The 16,737-nt window shown below is 49.3% G+C and overlaps 1 protein-coding gene across 5 annotated transcripts in view; it reads left to right on the top strand.

Moving 5' to 3' along the window:
* Window positions 1–504: 504 nt before the first annotated feature.
* The window catches only part of cblb (Cbl proto-oncogene B, E3 ubiquitin protein ligase), a 27,489-nt gene continuing 11,256 nt past the window's right edge, over window positions 505–16,737 (top strand). For 2 of the 5 annotated variants that reach the window (XM_011619122.2, XM_011619125.2), the window contains exons 1-12: window positions 505–853; window positions 948–1,066; window positions 1,350–1,527; window positions 2,172–2,422; window positions 9,480–9,626; window positions 10,250–10,406; window positions 11,485–11,606; window positions 13,416–13,553; window positions 14,213–14,300; window positions 14,951–15,082; window positions 16,313–16,513; window positions 16,599–16,737. The exon at window positions 16,599–16,737 is cut by the window's right edge and continues 56 nt beyond it. In XM_011619122.2, the coding sequence (XP_011617424.1) occupies window positions 1,360–1,527; window positions 2,172–2,422; window positions 9,480–9,626; window positions 10,250–10,406; window positions 11,485–11,606; window positions 13,416–13,553; window positions 14,213–14,300; window positions 14,951–15,082; window positions 16,313–16,513; window positions 16,599–16,737 (1,543 nt within the window). In that variant the 5' untranslated portion in view covers window positions 505–853; window positions 948–1,066; window positions 1,350–1,359. The remainder of the gene's footprint in view (window positions 854–947; window positions 1,067–1,349; window positions 1,528–2,171; window positions 2,423–9,479; window positions 9,627–10,249; window positions 10,407–11,484; window positions 11,607–13,415; window positions 13,554–14,212; window positions 14,301–14,950; window positions 15,083–16,312; window positions 16,514–16,598) is intronic. The other 3 variants (XM_011619124.2, XM_011619126.2, XM_011619123.2) reach the window with 3 other exon arrangements.

A 16,737-nucleotide genomic window follows, 5' to 3' on the forward strand; every position in this document is an offset into this window, starting at 1 on the left:
GGCATTACTACAACCCCCAGAGAAAGAGGAGGGGGGAAAAAAACCCTTTTAAAAAAATATATGGATTGCAAACAAAGACATTTAGTCTTTATCGTGCTTATTTACTATTTACCAAGTGCGTCCGTGGAAGAGTGGCTGGGTCAGTCAAAGGCAGGAGGCCTTTATTGCTGTGAGCGCAGGTTCTTTCCCTCTCAGCTCTGTAAACTTGACTTTGACGGCATCTGCACCGCCATCCAATGGGTGTCTGGTTGCCTCTGTCATCGACTTTGCTCAGTTCCTGGAAAATGTTGCTTCATCCTTCCTTCGGCCCGCCTACCGCCGGAACAGAGCCGTCAAGCTCGGCAAAAAACAGGCGTGTTCAACCGGAAACAGCGCTCCCTTCAAATTAAGAGACCTGACGCCTCGTTGTCGGCTGCCAAGTACAATTCCAAAAAAAACAAAAATCGAGCACAGCGTCACTAACTTAAACACTCCTTCCGGTTTTACAGTTCGATTAAATACACACAAAGCCACGATTAGGGCGATTGAAGCGACACGATTTGGTTCAAAAGAGAGGCTGCTTTAAAGTGGATGTGACATTGTGCGTAATGCGTAACTTTACACTCACGTCGCTGTACAAAACACAGGGCAGAGACCTCCCAGCTTCAGCAAACTCTTCCGATACCAACAAGGGAACAGCTTTTGTCATGCAGCCACGGAATAGAGAATCCCTCGTAACGATTTAACCCGCTTTCCCAGGCTGGACACTTTTCCTGGCTCTTTTCCTCCGGACTCTTTGACACCGCTCAGTTTGTGCGAGCTGGATGTGGACCGAGTGGATCAGGGATCCCAGCACACATTCCCTGGTGGTTTGGTAAGTTGGGACTTTCGGGTTTTTTGAACTGGTCTTTTCTTTCTTTCTTTTTGAATTGCCATCCACTTTTACCGAATCTCCCATCGCCAATTAGCAGAACTTCTTGGAGTTCCTTCTGCACATCCATGAATTGAGCCCACAGGACGGTGCTGCCATGAGTCCAAACTCTGAGTAACATCAGATCACTTGGAAGCAATAACACAACCAGCACAGGTAGAAAAACACGGAGGAAAGCAGAGACTTATCTTAAACTCTGCTCGAGTGTAATCTGATTACATGTGATTTAGCCATTGAGTCATGAATTAATAATGGGGGGACATGACGGTGATTTGTGGAGACCTGATGGGAGAAAGCAGGAAAATGTAACAGTAATAAACCAAGAGTCAACCACATGTCAGCCACTTTTGCTTCCTCGGCTGTTCTCGGCTGTGCCAAACACGTAATGACATTTTTAAATCTGACTGTAATCTGCTCTGTCTTGCCTCCTGTCTTCCAGGACATAGGACATGGCAGCGGCTCTCAACGGGCGAAACCCGGGCGGACGTGGCCCCAATCGAAGCAAGGGTCGAATTCTGGGCATCATCGACGCCATCCAGGATGCAGTGGGACCGCCGAAGCAACCCGCTGCTGACCGGAGGACTGTGGAGAAAACCTGGAAGCTCATGGATAAAGTTGTGAGTCTGCAGGACGGACAGCGTGCGCGCGTGCGCGCGTGCATGTTTCTACTGACCACAAGATGGTCTGATGGCCTCCGACCCAGTCCCAGAGCAGAAGTCATTATTCAGAGGGATTCTCATATCAGTATTTACATTCGTGCGTTGAAAAATGAGCGGGAAAACATCAAGCTGCTGCTGGATTGATAATATTTCCTTTCTAAATAATCGAGGAAGCTAATTAATAATGAGGTCTCAGTCGGTATTTCTTAATCCTCCATGCCAACACTGTCTGTTATTGTTGTGAGAGTAACAATAGTTGGAAGATGCTTTTGCTGGCGTTCATTTAAATTCACACAGCAGATGCTGCAAAACAAGAAGTTAATCAGTTGAGAATAATTAGCTTCCTCCAGGATCTCATTGGGCCGCAGCTTTTTGCTTAATCTTGTGTTTGCTTTCCAGCACATGTTACAGTTATTCTACTATATCTGGGCACTTGTTATCTTTTTATTAGCAGCATTCATTTACGCTTGTTTCATCACTTCAGAGCCATTTATTATTCTGTTGTTCCTCCCACAGAAAGAGTTGCACTATGGACGTGCACATTTTTAGGCTGCTGGTCACTTGTTGGGTCAGAGTGTCAGTTTGTCCTTTTGATGGTGCAGGTCCGTCTCTGCCAGAACCCCAGGCTCCAGCTGAAGAACAGTCCTCCATACATCCTGGACATTCTGCCCGATGCCTACCAGCATCTGCGGCTTATTCTGGGCAAATACGAGGAGAACCAGCGGCTGACCCAGCTGAGTGAGAACGAGTACTTTAAAATCTACATCGACAGCCTCATGAAGAAATCCAAACGAGCCATCCGACTGTTCAAGGAGGGGAAGGAGAGGATGTACGAGGAGCAGTCCCAGGACAGGTAACGCAGCTCCCCTCGCTCTCTCGCCCCTGGCGTTCTGTCTGCTCTCATTAGTACGCTTTTGTTTGAAGGAGCCTTAAAGCTCTCTGAGGTATCCCGCTTTGAAACATTAAAGTCTTTAGGGTTGTTTTTTACCATGAAAAACGATGACTACAACATCCTGTTGCTGTAGGTGTTCACCTGTGTGTTGTGGTGGCCCGGGAGTGTTCCCGGGGTGGGCGGTAGCTTGAGCTCTCGCATGACTAGATCAGAGTTGGGGATGGAGCTCTGAGCCCTGATGTTGCCTGATGTTGTTCCGTGAGCTTTTCAAACGGGGAAGCTGAAATCAGCTTTTTCCGTCGGTAGAAGTGTGAGGAAAATCACGGTCAGCTCCATAAGCAGACGGGTGTGGTTCTGCTCATACACGCAACCTGGTGGGCCTGTAGTTTCCTAGTTTATCTGAATATTTTTAGAAACTGGAACACCGCAGCTGTGTGTGTGTGTGTGCGTGTGTGTGTGAAATAACCGAAGATGCATCTTTCAAGCTGCTCAATATTGACGACGTCTATTCAGGACAAGCAGAGAAAATCCGCCTCGTTCTCGAGTTTGCTGATGCTTTTTCCTTGTTCTGCTCTTCACCGGTTGTTTTGGGAAACAAGGCGTGAGAGCATCCAAAAACCTGAGGTTTCATCTTTGATCACATTCACCCTGGTGACGTCACGTTACCAGCAAATAATTCCTCAAGGTGGACCATGAAGTTAGTGGAAGCATCACGCAGATGTGCTGACGTGCACTCAGGACCGTCGTCAATATTCCTGATGTCAGAGATGTTCCCTGCTGCAGCATGGGCGTCCTGTCCCGCTGTAAACATCTGGCACGCGGTCTTTGCTTCCACCAGCCTGCCGCGATGGTGACACAGAAACCCGCCTGACTCACTCGTGTGGGAGGTGAAGACAGAGAAGTGAGAGAAGGGAGACGTGGGGAGGAGAGGAGGCCGGGGCAAACTCAGCAGAAATCGCTGTTTCGGTCACCGCTGGCGATGCGGCTGCAGCTTCAGGGCGCAGAAAGTAGCGCCGAAAAGCGATAACCGCCGACGTGACGCGCGAAAAACGGCGTCCCGGCTCACAGGGGGGCACGGCGTCCTCCGTCCCGGCGTTTTGGAAGCGTCTCCAGATCCGTTTGTGGACGAGGTCGGAGCAGAATTGATGAGGGGCGTCAGAAGCCGTCGCCGGCCCTTGTTTGTCTTGGAGGGGCAGCGGCCGACGAGGATGTGGGATCCTCCGGTGGTCGTCAGGAGCTCTCTGAGTGTGCAGAGCAGGGAGGAAAATCCCCACGCTCTTTACATCCTGTTCATATACTGGATTTCCTCTGTAGTTGTCCTCTGAAACACACACACAGTTCAGCGTGTGCAGACTCCACAGCTCTTTAACTGTTCCAGGAAAACGACGCAGCAGCAGCAGCAGCAGCAGAGAGGGTCGAACACTCATCACGTACTCGCTGGAGTTTGAATCTTTTAGGTTTCAGCTATAAATGCAGCGTCCTGCCAGCATCTCATCATGGTTAGAGCAGAACAGACCTGGGGTCAGATTAATGAGCGCCCCTGGTTCTGAGAGGCTCACACACACACAGGTGTGATTTCACGAAGCTCCTCTCATTGTAGGAACAGTTTGGGTGACATTGGGCTTGTTATCAAGGTCACAGCTGGAGGTCAGATTGTCCACAGCGTCCTCAGACAAAGAGGCTTGAGCGGTGATCTCACATATGGTGTCACATGTGTCTCCGGGGACGACGGTGCCCACGCGTGACCTGCTGTCTTTGTCCCTGTTTCATGGGTTCGGCGACCAGCTGGGCTCGTGGCCAAGCCTTTCTTTTCCTGCTGCTTCCTGTTTTACACCATCTGATGTTGGATCTGGATCTTTTCGCTACGTGTGTCTTGTCCTTATTTCCTGACCAGCCGATCCAATATCTGCTGCTCTGGGTTCTGCGTTCTGGTCGAGGCAGGGATGTGATGTAAAGCCCAACCACAAAGTGCTCTTCCTGTAGGCTAACAAAGAGAATGCGAGCTTTCTGTTCTTGTTAGCGGCGTTCATATTTCTTTGGGTTAATTGTGTTTGGCCCTCCAGGGTTCTCTGCCAGTTGAGCCTGTTGAGCTATTGTAGATTTCCTATTTTCTTTTTAATTGAAAATCCCTCTGATGTACATTTGTTCTTATTAAATCCGAAAAGCTGGTTTCTTTGACAGCTAATCTCAAATTCTGTTCCGTTACTATTTTTATAAATTCACGGGCGTTTATAAATCGGGGCTCCAAAGTGGCGTCGCGTACTTGCACATTTGACACAATCATTTAGGCTCCCTGACCTTCATGGTTGGGATACAGTTTACACACACACACACACACACACGCGTGCCGGTCATGCTATAGCCAGCGGACACACACCTCAAGCGATTTCCACGCTAGAGTAATTTACAGGCAGCCTGACAGCTTTGGCTCCAGCAGCTTCCTAAAGTGATTGTCTCTAAATCAGCTGGATTAAAAGTGCGCCCGTTTAGTCAACTTGCAGACTGCTGCGGATCAGACAGTCTGAACTCAGCCCACTTCCCCACTCGCCCTTATCAGGTTCCGGGTAACCTTTGATTGTCACTGCTCAGACCAGTTTTGAAGAACTCCGTCTGCGTTGTCGGGTTTTTGTGGCCTACTGCGGTGAATATACTTGAGTGAGCTGCGAGCTTTTAGCACAGAACACCGACAGGAAACTTAGTCAGCATCAAACAAGGGGGAACTCAACCGTTTTAAGCAAATATTCTATTCAGGATGTGTCGGCTCCAGAAATACCAAGAGACAGTTTGGTTCCGTTTGAATGACCGTTTTTAGCTAGAAATTCATTAGTCGCCGCACGTCTTTATTGTGATCATGGCGCCATTTTGCCACCCGCGTGTAGACCCATGACGTATGAACGAGGTGACGTCAAACATGGAAAAATTCAAAGGGATCAACAAGTCTGAGATGAGTAAACCTGAGCTACAGGAAGCCTCCGAGGAGTAAGGCTTTCACCAGAGGGACGACCCAGAGTACATCTGGAACCTGAGCGTGGGGGCGGCGTGCACGTCTCAGATGTGTGTCATGGGGGTCGTGGCTGGGCTTACTCACTGGGCTTTGACTAACTTTTCGACACACGTTGAATGGAATGAAGATGGGGGAGTGTTTTGGGTGCGATTACTGAGCCCGGTATCAAACGTGTGTCATTTATCTAAACAAATGAACTCCCATCTAAATAAAGCCCAAAGCTAGATGGACTCGGTGCTCTCGCTCCCTCCACAGCTACAGAATTTCCTACAACAACTGAAGCTTGACTGGTGATGTCGGAAGAATCTAGCTCACTGAAACAGTGTTTTCAGCCAGTATTGAGAGGGTGTGTGTGTGTGTACACACACACACACTTAGGATGATGAGAGAAATCAGGATGTTCTTGGCTGGGACACGAAGCAGAACAGGTAGGAAGACAGGACGTCCGTCCCTGTCAGGGTCTCCTCCCCGAGTCCTTCTGACCAATAAGAGAGTGAAACTTGATAAATAAAATAAGCATTTTTTTGAACGTAGGTTTCCACTTCTTTGACCTTTTGACTTTTTTTAAACGATGTTTCTTCAGAGCTGGAGCGCTTGGACCTTCCCGTCTTAATCGGGCGACGCTGACGTCAGCCCGGCAGACACACCGAAAATGCTTTTAGTTCAGCTTCTGCCTTTTCCACCTCTTCACACGTCTGTCTGCCTGTCTGTCTGCCTGCCTGTCTGTCTGCCTGCCTGTCTGTCTGCCTGCCTGTCTGTCTGCCTGTCTGACCGTCCCTTCGTCAGGTCATTCCAGCCGCTCGCGGCCTCTGCTGGCAGCTGCACCAACGCACACGTGCAAATCCACTCGGAGAACCGACCATGCGTCTTTCTGGGCTGTGGAACGGTTCCATTGCTGGATTATCTGAGTTTGTCGAGCATCAGAATCACAACAACCGTCTCTGAATTTAAAGGAAGTGTCAGGTTGGGACGTGTCATCGCGCCCTCCCCTTGCCCACGTTAGGGACCCTTTTATCTGCGACGCGTGTTACTTAAACATCAGGATTAGAGTCACTAGCACAAATTAGCACCACCACAAATGATTGAAGTCACTGCATAGTTGGATTTCTCCCCAAAGTAAACAGGAAGTGGGCATGGTTTGTTTACTGCTATACTTTGATTCCACAACAAACAAAGTCAAAGATCTTCTGCAGTTTCTTCAATCTTTTATAGTTTATCTTCTTTGACTTTCTGCCTTATCAACAGTCCTCATAAAATGGGCCAAATGCCACCAAATTAATTTGAGCAGAAACATTCATCTTTTCTGGTATTTCTTGAACTATACTGCATTTTTAATTCTATTTTTTATAAACCAACAGTAGCAAAGTTAACTATAGAAATAACAATTGTGTAGTTCAGGTGACAGGAAATTAGTAGGAAAAGACGGCGTCGGCAGTGAAGCTACAGCAGTGCAGGTGTGACCACAAAAACAGCGTCATCATGCAGCCCAAAATCTGCAGAGCTGATGGGAAATGTGGCTTTTTTACCAAAATGACTCTTTAAGTCACTCTCTTAGTACGCTGTAGCTCTTCTTAGCTAAAAAAAAACCCACAAAAGTTTTTTTAAGACGCCTTGAAATGATTAAAAATGTCGTCTATCAGTGCATTTTTTCAGACTTTATAACTGATATGTTCTAATGATAATTCATGCCTGTCAGGGGCCCCAGTACAGCTGCCATCACCTCGTACCTTCTCACCGGGCTCGTTTTGGTGCGTCCTACGTTCGCTTCTGTTCCACATGGAACCGCTGAGGGACGTCGGACGTAGTTGCTCGACGGCTCCAGGCCACCGTGCTTATTACACGTATTCTGAGTTCATTAGTCGTAACCATCAGGCTGGTTTTTCCTGGGGCTCTTGTCAAATAGGGCAGATTACACAAGCTAGTCAAATAAAACGGAGAACAGCATCAATCCCCCATTTGCTAGAGACGCAACCTGCCCACAGCTCCAGATACATCCCACGTTCGGGTTTGTTTGGGGGTGTTTTGGAGCTGCCTTGCAAAAACAGATAGTTTACATATGTTACGTAAGCATCTGCAGCTTTTCCCTCCGCAGTCAAACGCACAATTCGTAGCTGCTCTGATGCCATTAAAGGCCGAGCAGTGGTTGTCGTCTGCTGCGCGTCCATTGGGCGGAGCCTATTTGATTAATCCCACAGGAAAATTGCCGTTTTCACACACTGTTTAGCGCTCAAGGCTCGACAGCCTGGCTCCTCTCCTGCTACCAGCCCACTCTGATGTTTGGTCTGCGACTGGGACGCCCACCGAAATCCTCCAGCACACATTTGCCTCGTGTGACATGCAGCTGTGTGAGGAGCCAGTCGGAGCTGTGAGTTAGCAAGTGGAAAAGCTTTTAGGAGTCCTATAAAGGACATAAAGTCAAAACCATCTCTTTTATAAACAATCCAAAACAAAATAGAATGCACAGATGTGCGTAAACTGTCCACATGTAGCTCCGTATCAGGGTGAAGCCCTCGCGCTTACCGCTCAGCCTCTCCTCTTCTATGGTCAGTTAAGATCTGGGCGGATCTAAAGAGGCTCATTTTAAAGTCTCTAATTCCCTGATTAGCGTTCCTGCCCCGTGAGCGAATGGAACCAACCTGACCTGAAAATCCGCTACGTTTCTATACGCCTGTATTGAAAATACTCGTGTGATCTAGACATTCTATTTCTGGAAGGAGAAGTTCTTCAAGCAGCAAAGTGCTGCGATGTTCTATGACGTGTTTTCGACGGTGCAGATGGATGATGAGCGGAGACTTTGAGTCACCCGGCAGATCCGGAGAGCAGCTCGTTCTAAAGCATCAGACGATGCTGCATTTAGGGGAGCAGGGAAGCACCTGTGGGGAGGAAACACCCAGAGGTTCCACCGCCGTAGCGAGGACTCCTTCAGGCCAAAACTGCTGCCAACTCTCAGTTTGTCTTAATCTGAGTTGCTAGGTTACAAGAAAAGTAGTTTAGTTGTTGTATATTGTTGTAAAGCTCCTTGAATTAGAATTTCACCCCTCAGGCAGCTGTAAAAGTGATGCTTGAACCTGTGTCTGATGTCCAGGCGCAGGTGATGAAACATCTCAAAGCTGAAGAGAAATGGAAGCGCTCAAATTAAGGGGCTGTCAGCGCTGGTGTCGCTGCAGAATTCTAGAGAGTTTTATTTTAACACAAAAAGGCGGCGAGATAACACTGTAAAAAACATGAAAGGGTCTGAGAAGTGTCTGTGCGTCTGCATTTTGCCTGGTGAATGCTGGGTAAATACTCCAGGACTGGCCTGAGCCCAGCTTCTGACTGGGATTCCGGATCAGCCTCTGAGTTTTCAGAGCTGGGTGAGGATTTGGACGCTAGAAACCAGTAAAAAGGCTCCAGCAGCAGAGTTCAATCACATCAAAACAACTAAAGGAAACGGGAACCACATCTTAGCGGCTCAGCAGTGCACCGGTGACATCACGTACCACACGAAAAAACCAAACCTCCAAAGTTTAAAGATTATTCACTTACAGTAAAAGCTGGAGGTGCGACACACACACACACACCTGCAGACACACACACACACAGTTTGTTATCAGCACCTCACAGTGATCAACCAGCAAATTCACACCTTCTGCAAATCACCAAGTCTAACATGACTGGTTGCTGACGAGCCTTTAGTCTAATCCCAAAGGAAGCTGGAAGCCAATTCCCCATCCCACCGGAGATAATCCGCTGTTACCGTCCCTGTAGGCGCATCAGACTCTGCCACACCGCAACAAACTTTTGATTTTTTTCACACTCCTCTGTCCTTAACTCTCCGCGGGAGACCCAGAATGTCCGGGTGGATGGAGAGGACGCCTGCTGTGGGTTTCGTCTCCGTGTTTCGGTTTGGCTGCAGTTTCCTCCTGTGAATCCGCTCCAGTTTTCCATAAACTTCCCCATTTATTCCCTTTAATATTGGCATTCAGATAAATCGGCATTTGTGACAGCAGTGTGAAAGTCAACTCTTCTCTGCAGGAGGAACCTGACCAAGCTGTCGCTGATCTTCAGCCACATGCTGGCGGAGATCAAAGCCATCTTCCCCGGAGGACAGTTCCAGGGGGACACGTTCAGGATCACCAAAGCTGAAGCTGCTGATTTCTGGAGGAATTTCTTCGGAGAAAAGTAAGCAAATGGGCTTTTATCTCATCACGGCCATCGTCCTGTTGGTGTTCAGGAAGGTTCACGCGTCGCCTGACACTTAGACTTCGGAATAAACGTGAAGTTTGGGGGCTAAAGTGGTTCTGAGAAGCAAAAGTCATCTCTGGGTTCAGCGCTTGGAGTGTAAAAGCCTTTATTTATCTCAGCCTGGTCTTATGGTGTATAAAAATGAGTCCTTTTCCCAGAAAAACTTGGGGTTTTGGGGATGAATGTGTAATGAGAGTGTGTGGCTGTGTGAGCGTGCCACTACGGGCTGTTGGTAACCGCTGCTGTTATAAACGCTCATATCGCTGGGTGATGGTTTTATAGCAGCAGCCGGAGCGGCACTTTGGCCTTGGCCCTCAAATATAGGTCAACCAGACAAAATCATTGGTCCACGGCAGAAAATCATGCTGAAGAAGCTGCATGAGAAGAGGGGATGGTCTTGCTCATTGCCTTTGTTCCAACCTGTCGTCTGTCCCAGTCGTGAGACGAGCAGGTTGATATTGTTTAAGTGGGCGTGGCTTTGAGTTACAGTGTGATCCAGTTTTCTTTATGATCCCTCTTAGTTTCTCTTTGCATTCAAGAACAAATTTGCTGCCTTTCAGGACAATAGTGCCCTGGAAAGTCTTTAGACAGTGCCTTCACGAAGTGCACGCCATCAGCTCCGGCCTGGAGGCCATGGCCCTCAAGTCCACCATTGACCTCACCTGCAACGACTACATCTCCGTCTTCGAGTTCGACATCTTCTCTCGCCTCTTCCAGGTCGGTACCAAGCAAAAACCCTGCTGTGTGTTCGGCGCGCCTCCTCCTTGTTGGGTTTAGCTGTCAATCACCCCTTCCAGGCACGGATTCTCCTGACACCTGTGTCATTTCACCTGCTTAAATGTAGTTGCACATGTCTACCGTGCACACTGAGTCTGTGTATTACCTGCTTAAAACAGGACAGACGCCCGTGTTGCTATAGAATACACGCACAGAACGTGATCAGGAACTCATTCTGCTTCTGCGTCTTACCGGTTGAGGCTTTTTGAACGTGTGACGGAGCCCTTTGGTCGACCGTGAGGCATGTGGCTTTGAGACGGCACGTGGGCGGTGAGGTTTGCCTTTGGCAGGAACCTTTGTACTCTGCGTGTTTACTCCCAACGTGCAGCAGCGAGGCTGTGGATGCACGTTCAAGTGGACCCGGCAGTTCCTCGCTGCCATAAAGAGAGGCTCTGTGTCGGTGCGGGGAAGGTCCTGCTTCTTCCTGGGGGGATGGAGCTGTTCTGGTGACCCGCGGGGAGATTCAGAGCGCAGCATGTTGTTAGCCTGTAAAACACACACACGCACATCCTGCGGTTTGGCTTTCTGGGGTTTTAGCCCATCTAATTTTGGTTTATAGTGTTTTAAACGTGTGCAGATAAATATTTGGATTTCCCAGCTTCTAAATTTACGCTGCCTTGCTGAACCTTCTCTGGGAGCAGGGTTGTGGGTATCTGCAGACTTATTTTTAAAGCGCAGTCAGTTATTAAATCTTTTCCTGCCGATCCCACTCTGAGCGCTCCGGGCTGCTCCGGCTCATCCGCGGCGACTCTCCCGACGCAGGAACCGGTCCGAACGAGGCAGAGGGCGATGACAACGGCGCTGTTCGGGACGCTCCTATACCGTTGAGCTCGCCACACCTCCGGAGTCTTCCATTCAATTTGTGTGATAAATTGGCGCCCGACAGACGGCGGCCAAGTCCAGATATTATTGATCGTGTTTGGTGACAGAAATACTGACTCAAGGTGTTTTGTGAAAATAAATAAATGTCGAGTTTATTATCTGCTCAGTCAGGCTGAAACTGGATGGTATTTTTCAGCCCTGGGGATCAATTCTAAGGAACTGGAATTTCCTGGCTGTGACGCACCCCGGATACATGGCTTTCCTCACCTACGATGAAGTCAAGGCCCGACTACACAAGTACAACAATAAGCCTGGCAGGTAAGCCGGCGTGCCAGCAGTGCCGCCCCGGCGAGGGCAGAACGCCTCTAGAGCACGGCGGAGTGTGAAAGAAGGGGGGCGAAAATGGGAGAACGGCGGCGTTGATTTCTTTGATGTTAGCGATAAGCAATACGACTGTAAACGAATGCTGACTCGGCATTTTTCATTGAATTCGCAGAGTCGCTCATTACTTTTGGTTGTTTCTGTCGTACCTGCTACATGCGCATCGTCTCGCCACCTTTGCTCACGTGCGCGTTCCTGTCGGTGTCAGTCTGAATGTCAACGTGCTGTTTTAGCATCCAGTATAAGCCGCTGATCTCCTTAGCGATGCTCATGAATATGAATGGGGGAGCGGTTGCAATGCTGCAGCAAGTAGCCCGAGTGCACGGCTCACAGTAAACACACATCACAGCGGAATTCCAGAATTTTGGTTTGGGATTAGATGTCGTAAACAGGACAGCTTTTCCTGACACCAGTCGGAGCGTCCGTCCCAAAGCTGCTTACTGCTGCTGTAAATATTCATAGTTTTGCCAGACGCAACCAGGTCGCCGTTATTCCCCGCTAACATAAAGCAGAACGTCGTTTCAAAATGCATCTCCAGAAATCTGGCGCTTGGCTCGTGCAGCCGAACACAAAGAAGAATGGTTCCGCGTTGGGTGTAATCATGGAAATGTAAAAAAAAAAAACATCATGTGGGGGATGAAGAGGAAGCTTCGCCGCAGCATCGTTTCCAATTTCCAGCAAACCACCCCCCCACAACACCAATGTTGACTCTGTGGAGGCTTCGTTGGAACAGCGATGTGAAAAGATAACCCTTGACCCCCGTGACTCACTTATTAAGCATCTGTGTTCCACTTCTGACTGGAAAGGCTTCGCGCAGCAGCGATCGGGGGCGAGAGCCTCGTTCGAGGAGTCCGACGTTGATGAAACGACGGGCCTTTTTCAGTCGGGCCGGCCGGTTCTGTGTGATCGAGGCGTCTCACGAAGCTCAGAGCTCGTCCTCTTCAGACTTCGTCGGTCCTGCATCTCATTATCCGTCGCTGCCACCACACGAGCACGGCCGTGTGACGTGCACGGCGGAGCAAAGGGCCGGAGGAGCATGTTTTCCAGCGCTCCCCCCGCCAGGGACATTCTTAGAACTTTGGCACATGTGGAGCACTTTAAATGTAGCTGCAGAGGGCCGAGAGCAGCTCCTCATCGTGAGCCTTGTTGCTAGTTTCCCTAATGACTCGACAGAAGCATTAGATCCTTGTTACGGTTTCCACACACGATCTGACTGAAGAATCAGCGCTGCAACATAGAAAATAGCCAAAAGTATTGAACCCAGCTGTGGTCCGAAATGAAAAGGGTGAAAAATTCACCCTGCTGACTGGAAAAGTGATGGTGGATTGGTAAAAATATGCTGACTTATTCATCAAATCGATCCTCTGAACACTTGTTTTACATTTTTTTCCAATTTGAATCCCTAACGAGCTCTATTTTTATCACGTCTGTATATGACATGTAGAAACATGAAAGGAGTGGTAATGATGTCGTGAGTTTAACGTGTCGTAAATGACTTATTACTTCTACAGTTTTGTATGTACGCTGTAACTGCAGCCTCATATTCCCCCAAAATATTCCATCTGTCGGGGAATGAACCATAATCAAAAAAAAAAATGTTCTAAAATTCTGTTTCAACTATGTTTTTCTGGCCAAACATGTCGATAAAGCCCCCCCGGGGCGTGAATCCTCCTCCAGGTTGTCTTTGCCCTCGTTGGACAGTTTGTCCCTGGTGTGAACACTCAGCTCTCCTTCTCTCCCTGACAGTTACATCTTCAGACTAAGTTGCACCAGACTGGGCCAGTGGGCGATCGGCTATGTCACCAGTGACGGCAGCATCCTGCAGACCATCCCCCACAACAAACCTCTGTTCCAGGCCCTTATTGACGGCTACAGAGAGGGCTTGTACGTAGCAGAACTCCCTCCCTCCCTCTCTTTTGAGCTCACCGCCGGCTGCTATATTGACTGCTTGTGCTAAACGCTCCACTGAGGACACGCTGTGTCCCAACTGTCTTTTACTCATATACAGTATGTCTGATTTACATATTCCTGTGGTCTTTACACCCGTTTAAAAAAGAAAAAAGCTTTTACAGAGATTAAGCCATGCTGGTTTCAATCTGTTCGAGGGATCAGATGGATGTTGCTCCTCATCTGATAAAGCATCTTCAGCTTTAAGCACTTCAGCCTCAGTCTTCAGGATAAAACATTAAAGTTTTGAAGTGACTCTGACCAGAAGGTTCCCCAGCTCTTGTGTGTGGGTGTGAATCTGCCTTCAGCGGTGTTGTGTGGTACCGTCGTCTTGGTACCGTGGAGCTGACAACACTGTGAGCGTAGCTTCCATTAGCTCATTTGTTTGCGCTCACCTTTCATTAATGCCGCGCACATTAGCGCTGCGCATGCTGTGCACCACATGTAGCCAGAGTGCACGTGGTGCACAGGTAGCCCCCCCAGGCAGCCGTGACTCTTCTGACCTGCACCACGAGCCTTAGACCTGGCTTCCTGTCGCTGCTGCTGTTTGGTTGCTTGTTGGTTCGGGGTGTTTACTTGTTTGTTCTCCTTTTCAGCTATTTGTTCCCCGACGGCCGCAGTTACAACCCCGACCTCACTGATTTATGTCAGCCGACGCCTCACGATCACATTAAAGTCACACAAGTGAGTTTGTGCGCCTGAAACCTTCTCGCAGTGACAACAACGAAGCCCGAATCATCATCACATAATCCCAGCGTTCAGGGAGAACCGGACAGGACACAATGATTTCCTCTGTCTTTCTCCGGGGTTGAGAATGTGATCGCTGTCGGTCGGAGGTCATCCTCTGTATTTGTATGTCGATGATCTGTCTGTCTGCGTGAGTGTGTGTGTGTGTGTGTGTGTGTGGCCTGTACAGTTGAGCTGCTTTAATTATTTAAGACGGAGGCATTTAGCCATTAGGTAACTCACTATTACTGAGGCTTCTGCCTCATTACTGATTTCATCCAGTACAAGAAACAAAGCAATATGTTTTAAGGAGACAGTAGCAGTATTTGAAACATCAGAACAGTTTGATAATTAGCAAATGTGGTTGGGGACGTTTGTTTCCGCTGCTAATCCTAAAGTCAGATGTTCTCCTGCTCGGTGCAGCGGTCTGCTGCTTCATTTTGAACAGGAGATCATCCGGAGCTGTAAATCTGGAATTCTGTCCCTGAGTGGAAGCGGAGCCGCTCCCAACTGAGGGTTCCTCAGGTCCAGATCGGCTCCTCCGCTGCGGCTTTTCATCCCTATTGGGAGACGTGTGATCGCTAACCGAGCCTGTTCTGACTCAACAGGAGCAGTACGAGTTGTACTGCGAAATGGGCTCCACCTTCCAGCTTTGTAAAATCTGCGCCGAGAACGACAAAGACATCAAGATCGAGCCGTGCGGCCACCTCATGTGCACGTCGTGCCTCACAGCCTGGCAGGTAACGAAGCCCACTCAGCGACGGCCCCGCGGGAGGGTTTATGTGTTGTTATGAAGGTATCGCCAGAAGACGTCTGTACATCGATTCGTCTCTTTACAGAGAAGATGTGGTCTGATTTACACTCCGATGTAAAAAAAGTTGATTGCTCTGCTGGATTCTGTCTGCAAAGGCTCCCTCCCCATCCTTCACTCCGTCCTAATCAAATTCTCACATATCAGTGCTGGAAATTGAAAACTGAGTGTTTGCACAATCCAAATGGGTTTCGCCGCTTCCTGCCGAGCGTCCGACGTTCCGCCCTGCTCCCGGGTTCCGAAGCCTCCCTGTGATCCAGTAGATGAACGTGAGGGAGGAGACCAAAGTTGACTCGTAAAGGTGCCTCTCAAGCATCTGGAAGGTGGACGCTTCTCCCGCTGGAGGGTGGATGTGGCTGTGTTTGGCCATTCCAGAGCTCCCGACTCGCTCTGTAAACAGTTGGACGCAGCGGCGCCCCCGATAATGTTTATGACTGTTTGCTTGCCTCACTTCCTGTTATCAGAACAGGCCAGCTGGGATCTTTGCTTTAGAATCTCACCTGGCTTCCCGTCAACCTGCCGGGGCCGCTTCAGTTAGAAAATTTGGTTTGTATGCAGAAATGTACATTGATGGTATCTCCTGTGTTGCCATGGCAGCAGCTCGGTTGTATATCATCTGTAGTTCGGCGCTTGTGTCGTGTCTGTTGCAGAACAATATGGTTTTTTTTCAGCGTCTGTAATTTGGTATAAGCAGCCCACCATCTCCTCCCCCCTCTGGCCTCTTTTCCTTTTAACCTCCCACTCCTTCCCGTCTCGACCCCCTCTAATTAGGATTAGGTTTCAAACATGCCTTTGGTGTATCTCCCTGCCAAGTCCCCAACCAGATGGTCCCCACAAGTGGACTTTTGTTCTCTGTAAATATTGTCTGACTTTGATTGTAGCTTGTGGATGTCAGTGGAGAGTAATGGACGGGGAAACAGACCTTTTCTTTTCTTATTTATGTGCCTTGTCTGACATGGGCTGTGCTCGAAACGCGGACATGTGGCCGAAGATTGTTGCCGGAATGATTTCCCACATGCGCCTCTACGCAGGAGCTTCCACCGTAGACCTCCCTCACGCTCTGTGACTGGGAGGAATGGGAGGAATGGGAGCGTAAAGGTACTGCCGGGAGCTCGTCGTCACCCGAAAAAACGAAGCTTGTCTCCATGCTCTCTTCCAGGAGTCGGATGGTCAAGGGTGCCCCTTTTGTCGCTGTGAGATCAAAGGCACAGAGCCCATAATTGTGGATCCGTTTGACCCTAGAAACGAGGGTGCCAAGTGCTTCTTCCTGGACCAGCACAGCTGCCCCATGCTGGAGCTGGACGACGACGAAGACCGCGACGACTGCCTGGTCATGAACGGCCTCGCCAACATGAGGAAGGTACTCCTGCCTTTAGCCGAACGTCCTAGCTTTGATTCCGACCCGTCTTGGGGTGAGGTGAATATTTCCTCTGCCTTCCTGTCAGCACTGCGTTGAGCGGCAGAACTCCCCCATGGTGTCTCCCAGCTCCTCACCTGTCAGCCAACACAGGAAAGCCCACGGGGGCGAGCTGGGCCACTGCGTGCAGCATCTCGGCCTTCCCCCCGTCCCACCGCGGCTTGACC

The sequence above is a fragment of the Takifugu rubripes genome, chromosome 15, assembly GCF_901000725.2.
Source record: "Takifugu rubripes chromosome 15, fTakRub1.2, whole genome shotgun sequence".
In the NCBI taxonomy this organism is placed as follows: Eukaryota; Metazoa; Chordata; class Actinopteri; order Tetraodontiformes; family Tetraodontidae; genus Takifugu; species Takifugu rubripes.